An 11,046-nucleotide genomic window follows, 5' to 3' on the forward strand; every position below is an offset into this window, starting at 1 on the left:
CAGTTTGCCCATCTGTGTGAAAATGTCTAAGCTACAGGCCTGATTCCATGCCATATGGCACACACTACAGGAAATGTTATGTTGGACCAACAGAATGAAAACTGATAACCTAGACAGAAGTTAAGGATTCATCGGCCTTTCAGCTCAAAAGTGGTGTTGTACAGAATCACCAAGGAATGTGGCTTATACAATCTTGGCTCCTTTTCCAGCATAGGTTTCCATGACTCAAGCTGTAAGTCTGGCTCCCGTGTAAATTCCCAGCACAACCAATTCCTATCCGCAGAGCATACCTTATATTATAAATCTTGCAAGTAGGTCAGTGTTTTCCCTCAGTGTAAAAATATACAATGCTACTGCATATATGTATTCTTTTTTTTTTTTGCAGTTAAAAGTCCAATCAGTACTTCGTTTTCTGAAAGTTCTGTTCTTTTTGACCTTTCATACATCTCCAACCCAAACCACTGTGTTGCCCCTCTTGATACCTGAAACTTCACAGCGTAATGTGTTTTGTCGCCCGTTAATTATAAATAGTGAATCCTTTGCTGGTGTTATAAGGTATTGCCCAAATAATCCACTGTCTTGGATAACTCTGTTGTAGCTGCTCCAGGGCCAGTCTTTGGATGTGATAGGGTCTTTTAAATTCTTCAAGACGTCCACTTTCCCTGTTGACAGCTCCACAAAAAGCACATCTGTTTGCAAATGTGAAGAAGCATATATATAATACTGATTGCCTTCGGTGAAGGAGGACTGAAATGTCAGATCAGATATGTGCATAGTGGTTTGTAAGTCATAAATCAATTTGATTTCCCCTTGGATTGTGATTGCCTGGACTCTGATCCTCCCGCTGTGTTCATCTGCGCTGACCAAATAGCGTCCATCAGGGGAGATGTAGGGAGTGCCTGATATGTCGCTGTTGGGGCCAATGATGGAATCTGTGACACTGTCAATTATAAGCTGTGGCGTTACTGGCGTCGATGCACTGGCTTTGCACTGAACAAAGAAGTAGCCACCCAGGTGGGTATAGGCCATGGCTTGTGGCAAGCAACTGTAGTTTCTGAAGCTGATCGTCTTGATGTGAGACACGGTTTCCAGATCAATTTTGTGAACTGCCGATTTCGACGTGTTAAAGATGAAACCAAATCTATTGTTTTTCAAAAAGCAAAACAGTGTATAATCAAAGAGGTTCCTCTAGAAATTTGGCAACATTATTGAAATTTGCATCCAGTCATTCTTTATTACACCCCTATGATGCCCAACAGCCAAAGATCTTTGGGCAGTTTACAAAAATTCAGCATGCTAAAATGTTACATAACAGATGTCATACTGTCTAAACTCTGGAAGAATTTCCTAGCTGTTCTCTCAGTAAGCCAGTATTATTATTGTTCTATTATACAGCAGAAAGGAGAAAGGGGTTAAACAAGAAGTTGCCTTTTCTAAGGTTACACACCTATTTCACAGGTGAGTTGTGATTCTTATCAGAGATCCCCATTTCAGAATGTAACTCATCAATATTGATATATTGATATCATCTATTGAGCACACAGAAATGCTCAGGAAAGAAGACAGATTAGAATTGAATACCATGTTAGTAAGACCTGTACTTTGGAAATAAAAAATGGAGTCAATTCTTGAGCCAGTGTACAGGTAGGGGTTTGGCATGGGAGAATGATACAATGTGTACTATTTTAAGAGCAAAAGGACACCAGTAAAGGCTAGAATTTAGGATTGGTAGTTCGTACTTTGTTAATGGCTCTTGGATTTTCCTTTTCATATCAGAGCAACATCAACCTAACTCCTGAAGCTTATGCAGCATAGAAAGGTGATTTTTTTTTTTAATCCATGCAAGGGTAATAATTTAGCCTTCTCGTGAATAGCTGTTATTTCCAAGTGAAAAGCAAATGGAAAATTAAGGACTTGTATCTAGATCAAGTCACACATGGATGCATTAAAATCAATGGCATGACGATTAGTTATAATTATGACTAACTTTGGATATAATCTAAAATATAAATGTCCTATAAAGCATCAAGTGTTAAACTTAGACACACTTGAAATGGCAATAGTAGGTTTTTCTTTGTAGAGATGGTAGAATACCCTTGAGCCTGTGGGATGTCTTATGTTAATCTTCTCTATCATCTCTTCAAGCAAAATAGAAGAAGTGGGTGGAGAAGAAGTGCTGAGCAGTCCATTTGCCCTGGCGTGATCTCTCTCCTGCTGTGAGCCAGTCGCAAAGGAAAACCACAGCAAACAGTCCCTTTCACCAAGGGACTGCATAGCTGAATGGTTTACCTGCTTGAAAGATTGGAGAGGGTGCTTCATGAGGTCATGCATCGGGCGCAGTTGTTACACTCCCTCCCAAACACAGCAAGTCTAGGCTGCCGGATTTCCATAATAACTGTGGTGCCAGTATTCCATTGTGTGAAAATCGTTATTTCAGACCTGCTGGCTCCAAATAACAGGGGTGTGTGTGTGGTTTTTTTTTTCTCTTTTCAGTCAAAAGCATCATGGAGTGTCCAGCCATGGCAATTTACTCCTTAAGAGCAAACCAACGCAGTGCAAGATCACGAGCGAATACTCCTGGGCCCTCGCTTTTCATTGAGCTGCTTTACTTGCATCTATTACAACCTTGCTTTGGGGTGGGGAGATACTGCCAGAGGGATAGAAAATGGTTTGTGAAGTGTTGCCAATTGCAGCACCCCCAAAGACCCCAAAAGTAGTTGGCCAGAGGAAGGCCACATAGAAAAACACCCCAGTTATACTGTCCCAGAAGGGAGGGCAGATAAGAACAAATGAACTTTGTGTAACCCACAGCTAACATGCTAGCCTGACCTCGAATACAGTCATCAAAGGGACAGTGGAAACTGATTCTAGCCACCATGAAAGTTGCACATGTGCAGGGAGTAAGAACATGGCAAGCCTATGTGAATCTCAAGCAGATAAGAAATAGACATGGGAAATGTCTGGTCCTTGACAGAAGAAAGGACTCTTTCTCCAGCACGGGAAGGGGTGCATACATTGATGGATTGATGTATTAGATGTGTATTAGGTGACCTAATTGGTTACCTAGGGTATAAAACTCATGCACCAGGGTGCAACTTTTTAGACACTGCTTTGGGCTGAATGTCCCCTTTTGTCTCCCTTTATTCTATAGTGCACTAGAATAAAGCTGGTTTTGGCTCTAAGTCTCATCTCAGGCTCCTTTTGGCTCGGGTCTGGGGTCCACCCGTGTTTGCCCCGGCTGTTGACTGGCTGAGTTCGGTAACAGAAGGAAGAGCAATATGACACCTCAACTTTTTGAATTAAGTCACATCACAATGCTTTAAACAAAACCCTTTATTTAAAGCATTTTGTTTTTCAAAATACTTTAAAGAAATTTTAGGACGCAAGTTCTATAAATTTAGTGGGACTTACTTCTGAATAGATGCATATCTGAGTGTACTACTAGTTTAGTAAAGCAGGTCAGTATGAGTATTGTATACCTAATGATATCAAAAAAGTATTCATGTATTCACTCACTATATTTGGATGAAATCGAAGCTATGGTTTAGCGGGAGATCCATGAGCTGTAGAAATGCATACCCATCTACTTTCCTCCTGCATGATCAGGAGGAAGAACTTGAAAGACTTCATTTCTGCCTTAATGTGCTCAACACAATTTAGTTTCAACAGCTCAGTTTCAGAAGCCAGGATTTGAAGTTGGCTTCTTTGAAATGAACCATAGTTGATGAGTTTGCTGCGTCAGCCAGTGTTACAAATTGTGGTCAATGGTGGCAAGGCTCCACCCTCAATAGTTGGACCAGAAATAATGTTAAATAAATGAGTAAATGAATACTTTTTGGAAGCAAAAGCTTCCAGATCCTCTTCCTGGTTGCACCAAAGGGATGTGAGACAGTGCACTGTAGCATATTCCCACTCTAGCACAATGCTATAACACACCCAGAGCATATGTATGACTGCTGTTCCTGAGTTTTACTTTAAAAAAATGTTCATTATATGTTTAATAGGCAGTAATTATTTTTCTTCCACAGTTCTTTCAGAATAACAGCAGGGTAAATACATGGTGTGAATTGCTTTGGTTGCATTTCACAGGGGTTAAATGCCCCAGAAAATCAAAGTGTATTTTTGCTTGGCATCCTAAAAGGCATTGGCACAGGTGCTAATGAAGGAATTCAAAGATTCCTTCTCAAAGGGAAACGTCTGAGGAATTACAACAGATGATAAAAGACCTTTGAGAAGCCTAATAAAATGGCTCAGAGGTTCTGTCCAGTCCTTACAGTAAGATGTCACAAAAGGCTAGTCTGGCTTCTCCTTGCCAGCATAACAATGTTGGGGATTTTGGTGTCTCTAATTTAGTTCAGGAATAGAGAAGGTTTTCCAGTGCCAGGGCCAAACTCAGTTCTGGAGATGCTCTCATGGGCTACATTCTACTGGGAAAGACAGTGGCCACACCTCAGGAGAGAAATGCCAGTCTTTTCGTTTTGGAGGAGAATGCACAAAAGCCAGGAGAGCACCGACGGATGGTTGGAGCATAGGGGCAAGGCGAACCTGGGAACCCCGGGCAGGCTACTCACCCTTGCGGTAGGTATGAATGGGGCTCTCTGAGGCCTGGGATACCAGGGAGGTACCAGCACCCACAGGGGTTCATGGAGCAGAGCACTTGTACCAGCGTTTCTAGGATGAGCTTGTCTAGGATATTGGCTTTCTTCTTGAGAAATGAGCGACAAAGCCCACTGAAGCTTTGTCATCCTCCAGAATCAGGTGCAACTTCCTTCCTTCCTTCCTTTTTTTTTTACTACATAGAGTTAAAACTCTAAATGCTTGATTTGGCTGTCTGTAGAATGAAGCATGATAGCTGGAGAATCTCGACAGTGCTTCTCATTCAATAGCACATACCTCACAGTTTTTTCCTGGTTGAAATCCTGTGACACACCTGAAAGTGGATAACCAGCCAGAAACTCATTTGTTATCATGCTGGCCATGAATCCTTCTTGCTTCTTTGTCCGCCTTCTGCCTGATTTCTTGTGCTCTTTCTTGTTTCCTAGCTAACTTATGAAGCCCTTTGGAGCAAATCTTTGTGCTTTATATTTCCCAGCATGGAGGAGCTTCTAGCAATTGCAGTGCAATTCAACACAAGCCATACTGATGATTCATAAGGAGTTCATTAGACTGAGGGCACAAACTGCTGGGGCTGAGAGGGTTCTTACCTGATGTGATTGATAATAAGGTTTGTATGTGGGATAAAATAATCATCCATTCCATTCAGATGCGTGCGAATAACATGCCAGTTCTCTCCTGTACTTGCTTCTGGGACCACCTGCAACGAGTAATCACAATGTGGAACACTAACGAAGCAATGGAGGAACTGCAGTGCAAACTCCAGATTACCAATGAACTCATATGAACATGATTTTTCCATGCATGCGTTGAACTGAAGGTTGTCCTGGTCCCTGAAAACAAAGGCTAAGAATGAATGACATCCGTGTGTGTGTGTCATTTGCAAGGTAAGGGAATGACTCCTCATCTGCTTTCAGGCTGTTTGTAACAAAAAGCCTTACAGTCCCACGGGCTGAAAGAGTGTCCCAACCCTAACCCTGCAATAATTTTTTTCTGCAGTGCCTACAGTATACCTTGTTTTCATGTTCACAATTATTAATCTCACTTAAATGCACCATGCGAATTCACTGCCTTGAATGACCGACAGCAAAGTCACAGCAGTTAATTATCTCTTTGAAAGGATATCTGCTATGGTAGGAAGGGGCTGCGGGGAAGATACATGGAAAAGGACAGTGTGAATCTTTCTCTCTTCAAAAAGGCTAGTCCTGAGAAGAAGGCAAGCTTTTGTTGGAATGGAAAACTCATTTTGTTATTTCTCTGTAAACCCAACAAAATATGGATGAAAAAATTCTTTTTAAGTGAATATGCTGACATTCTGTGCTTGCAGAAGGGATTTTGTGTGTTTTAGGATGACTAAGGTCAGTTCATTAGGAATATTTCCTAATGCAGTATGTTAGTAGGATGTCTTAGAATTTACAGCTAAGCAATTCATTATGGAAACTTCTAGAGCTGTGAAATATTTGCTTCAGATGTTTTGGTCAAGTCAGTTAGAAGGCTCCAGCTAAATCAGAAGAGAATCCTACCATTTCTTGATTATTTATTAGAGTTTTTATAGACATATACTTCACTTTGACATATACTATTAAAAAAACACAGAAACAGAGCAAGTCAGAAGGGGCCTCCTGGGCCATCCAATCTGAACCCCGGCTCCAGCCAGCTCTGCTCACGACAACCCCACCATGTGCATGTCTAGCCTATCCTTGAACACCCTCACTGTTGGGGCCTCAACCACCTCCCGTGGAAGCCCATTCCACACCCTCGGGGTCCTGACTGTCAGGAAGTGCTTCCTGGCATCCAAATGGAACTTTGGCTCCTTGAGCTTTGCTCCGTTGGAGTGCGTCCTGCATTCCTCTGCAGGGGAGGGCCCTACCCACCTCCGTGTGACACCGCCTCACACACCTGTATGTCGCAAACAGATCCCCTCTGAGTCTCCTCTTCTCCAGGCTGAAGAGACCCAGTTCCCTCAGTCTTGCCTCATACCCCATCCCCTGCAAACCGGCCATCAACCTTATGGCCCTACGCTGCACTGACTCCAACCCGGCTATATCCTTCCTGTAATGAGGGGCCCAAAACTGAGCACAATACTCCAGTTGCAGGTGCACCAGAGTCATATAGATTGGTAGTAATACCTCTTTCGATCTAGAAGCCACACTTCTGGCTATGCAACCAAGGGTGGTGTTCACCCTCTTGACCACCACATCACACTGCAGTCAACCAGTACCCCGATGTCCCTTTCACAAGTGCTGCTCTCCAGCCACTTGTCCCCTAACCTGTCCTTATGACACCTATTCCTATGCCCCAAGTGCAAGACCTTGCACTTATCCACATTGAACGCCATCCTGTTGTCCCCTGCCCACTTCCATAGTCTGTCCAGATCCTTTTGGATCTGGAGTACCTGCTCCTCAGTTGTGGCCACTGCCCCAGTTTTAGTATCATCTGCGAATCTGAACAGCAGACCGTTCACCCCTTCTTCCATGTCATTGATGAAAAGATTAAACAGGATCAGCCCCAGGACAGAGCCCTGGGGGACCCCGCTTGTCAGTGGCCACCATCCCTATGATTCCCCACTAATGGTCATCCTCTGCTTTCAGTCAGTCAATCATGCCCTAATCTATCCGACAGTGCTTTGGTGTATCCCAAAACTCCTCAGTTTCTCAACCAGGATACCATGGGGCACTTTTCAAAGGCCTTGCTGAAATCCAGGTATACCACGTCCACTGCATCCCCTCCATCTAGCCATCTCGAAAGCTTGTCATAGAATTCCACAAGGCTTGTCTGGCAGGACCCGTTTTTGCGGAAGCCGTGTTGTGTGGCTACCAGTCTCCCTTCCCTATCTAGCATCACTAGATCTCTCACTATTATGAGCTTTTCCATTGTTTTTCCTACAATGGACATAAGGCTAACAGGTCTGTAATTCCCCATGTCCCTTCTACCACTCTTTTTGAAAATTGGGACCACTGATGCCACCCTCCAGTCCTCTGGAACTTCCCCCATTTCTCCACGAGGTCTTAAAAATTGAGGCCAGCGGGCGTGAGAGAACCCCTGCCAACTCTCTAAGTACTCTCAGGTGTAACCCGTCAGGGCCTGGGGTCTTTGTACTGTCCAATGTCCTGAGGAGCCCCTCAACTTCTAGGGGGGTGACTCTAACCTGTGTCAGATTAGCGTCACCCCCTAATCTGGGGGTTAGAGAGATTAGGAGTCACCCCCTAATCCCAGCCACACTTATCCTGTGGCCGGGATTAGATAAGTCCCTGGCCTCATCTAATCTCATATGCAGATCTTCCCCATCCTGCTTTGGGGAATATGATTAAAATAGCATAGAACATCCTCCATGAAATCATATCCAAACACAAAAATTAAGGACCATAGAAGAAATCAATAATAACATCTAATATATCAAACCAGAGCAACCAATCTTTATTCAAATAAGAACCAGTATGGATGAATAAAAAGGTTTTGACCTGGTGACAAAATGCACAAAGTGTTGGCACCAGGCACATCTCCCTAGAAAGATGATTCCATAAGTGGGGCACCACTACCAAAAAGGCCCTTCCCTTAAAATACTTTCCTTACTTCCTTTAAAGGTGGCTCTCGGAGAGGGATCTCTGCTGATGGTCTTAGGGTCCAGGTAGGTGTTTACAGAAGGAGGTTTTCCTTACGATATCCAGGTCCTAAGCTGTCTAAGGCTTAATACATTAATATGAACACCTTGAAGTAGACCTGGACTTCAACTGCTAACCAATGCAATTGATAAACAGAGCTTATATGCTCGAATGGACCCATTCCAGTCAACAGATGGGCTGCCCTAGCTTGTAGAACTGAGGTTTCCAGACAGTTTTCAAGGGCAGGCCCAAATAAAGCACATTGCAGGAATCTAGATGTGAGGCTACCAGCCCATGGACTACCACTGGATGGATGTTGTCCGCCCAGATAAGGACACAGCTGAAATATCAGCTGATATGTTATGTTTTAGCAAAATCAGGAGAAGCAGAGTGTATCTTCCCCATGTTACTAATGCAGTATAAAGCAAGCCCGTGCAGTGTTGTTAAACTTCTTCACTAATAAGTGCTGGAACTAACCCATTTGGGGCAGGGGAACCCAAACCAAAAGCTTTGCCAGTGGAATCACAGGGACTCGTGATAACTTACAAATGAGAGAGTTGCTAGTTTTCTCCCTGCTGCTTTTCATCATCAACAACATGGATGGTGGGGGTGCTGCTGCAGTTGCAGGAAGTAACTGCAAAGGCCAAAAGAACTCCACAGGATCCGAGAAGGCCTTTGACTCCAGTTTGGCCCTTTGGTCTGAGAAACAAGTCACTCAAGTAAGGGCCAGGGCCACGGCCAGGCTCCAGAAGGCTGCAGGAAAGATACCTCACCGGGCCTCTCTCCCTCAGTGAGTCCACCTTCTCACCAGCATCACTGTGTGCTGTTGCTCCTACTCATTGTCCTTAGCACCCCTTCCACCTACTTGCAATGGCACCTATTGCTCCTGCCCCTTCTCACCACCATTTTCTAGGCCAAAGCGGGTGACCAAGCAGCTTGTGAGAAGGAGCAGGTCCGTGGCCCTTCTGCTGGGATGGGGCCCTCCACAGATGCCCAGCCACGCGCACTGCTGACACGAGCCCTGACTCAAGCAAGGGCTGCGCTGCCCTCCAAGTCCTCATTCACACACACTGGACATCCCCTTCCTCCTCCTCCTCCTCTTTTTAAGGAAAAGCAGGGGAAAGAAACAAAGAGAAGTAAGCGGAATGGGAAGCGACTGCTAACATGAATCAATAGTGCTGGTGCGTGTGCACTGGACATGATAACAGAGATGCCTGTCAGAGGCGCTGTGGATGCCTAACGACTTTCCAGCTGCACAGGCAGCATGTCCTTGTTAATAGCCACAAACCGGGAACCATCTTTCTTTTAATTACAGCAGCTCCGAGTAGGTAGACAGAAGTAATAAAACTGGAAAGGGTAAAGAGAGAAGCTATTATCCTGCCTTGTACCTTGCATATGAAGCTGTGTGACTCTTTAGGGCTGTGGGTTGCACTTGCTGAAGAAACGCTGAAAGAAGCATTGCTTTGTGCCTGCTCCTATATGACCACAGTTTCAATTATGGAAAGTACTCATAAGGAATAGCATGTTAACGCTTTTTTAATTGAATGATCTATAGGCAACATGTTGCATGTGGATTTCCTGATTTGGGGAGGCAGCTGAAGTCTTCTAATGTTATTTTGACCCAGGGCAACAGACTTTTCCTTGCTTCCCAATCTGTTCTGGCAAAGCTTGCCACCCTCAGGAATGTGGAGGGTGTGTGTGTGTGTGTGTGGGGAGGGTGGTTGTGAGTCAGAAGGATTCATTTGCCAAAGAGTTTCCTTCTGCTGCCAGATGGACTCTGTTGAATTTCACCCATGCGAAACTTTTGGTAACTACCGTAAGTAGTTGATTTATTTACGGAACAAAGTTTTGTCCTAGTAGGATGTACATTAATAAATATAAGACTTGCTGGAGGATAAATAAGAGTTCTTGTTCTCACATACTGATCATTGTGGAAGCTAGAGCTATAAAATCCTTTCTGAATGGAAGGAAACATCAGTTAAGACCATACAATACTAGGACAAAGACAACCACATTGCCATCTCTTCCCAGAATAGATCAAGTCACTTCCTATTTTTCCTCCATTTTTTTCTCTGCTTGTGTCCTACTTTCTTCAGATGTTCTTTGGAGTTCTGATTCAACATATAATTTAAGTTTCAAATTTCTATTCAAGCACAAATTACAGTGCGGGAAAGTAATCTGTGATGAGGAGATCATCTGTTCTTGAAATCCTAGTCAGTTTAGAACATGATATTCACATCATAATGTCCACAGAGTAAAGAACGTGCATACCAGAAGTCCCTAAATGGCAAGGGCAAAACTTAGTGCAACAGCATAGGTTGTACTAAGGCACATCAGCTCTTCTAGAATCTGGTTCTAGAACCATACGTTCTTTAGATCGAAGATCTGTAATTGCTTGCTTGCAACTGACTACAATATCTACAGTCAATCAAACCATATGAATGTAGGTTTTGGAGAGAAATTGTAAAAGAGAAGGCAGTGAAGAGGTAGACTGTGTGAGAAAAATGGGAAGAGAAAAACAGAAAAAAAAAGATAAGGAGATAAATAGGGCAATGGGGGATTCAGGGAGAACAGACATTTGAAAGAAATTCGACTTCCTTTTAAAACTGCTCTGCAGGTCTCAGAGCACCATGATCATTCAAAACATGTTTAGTTCACACATGGACATATGATTCATCCTGTACTACACTTTAGACATTTCTTGCTGGCATCTCTGTTCTCAGCCTTTGAAATGATTAAGCAATGGATTGAAAAGCTGCTTTGGAATCTGTCCAAATGGGGCGGGGGGGTAGGGTGTGTGTGTGTGTGTGTGTGTGTGTGTGTGTGTGTG

At 43.7% G+C, this 11,046-nt stretch overlaps 1 protein-coding gene across 1 annotated transcript in view; it reads right to left on the reverse strand.

The window, feature by feature from the left end:
• Positions 1-438: 438 nt before the first annotated feature.
• Positions 439-11,046, reverse strand: part of FSTL4 (follistatin like 4) — a 326,227-nt gene continuing 315,619 nt past the window's right edge. The window contains exons 13-14 of the mRNA XM_044454601.1: positions 5,205-5,314; positions 439-1,141 (exon numbers count right to left, since the gene is read on the reverse strand). Coding sequence (XP_044310536.1) covers positions 439-1,141; positions 5,205-5,314 — 813 coding nt within the window. The remainder of the gene's footprint in view (positions 1,142-5,204; positions 5,315-11,046) is intronic.

This window comes from Varanus komodoensis, unplaced genomic scaffold, assembly GCF_004798865.1.
Source record: "Varanus komodoensis strain SLA01 unplaced genomic scaffold, ASM479886v1 scaffold7_3, whole genome shotgun sequence".
Classification (NCBI taxonomy): Eukaryota; Metazoa; Chordata; class Lepidosauria; order Squamata; family Varanidae; genus Varanus; species Varanus komodoensis.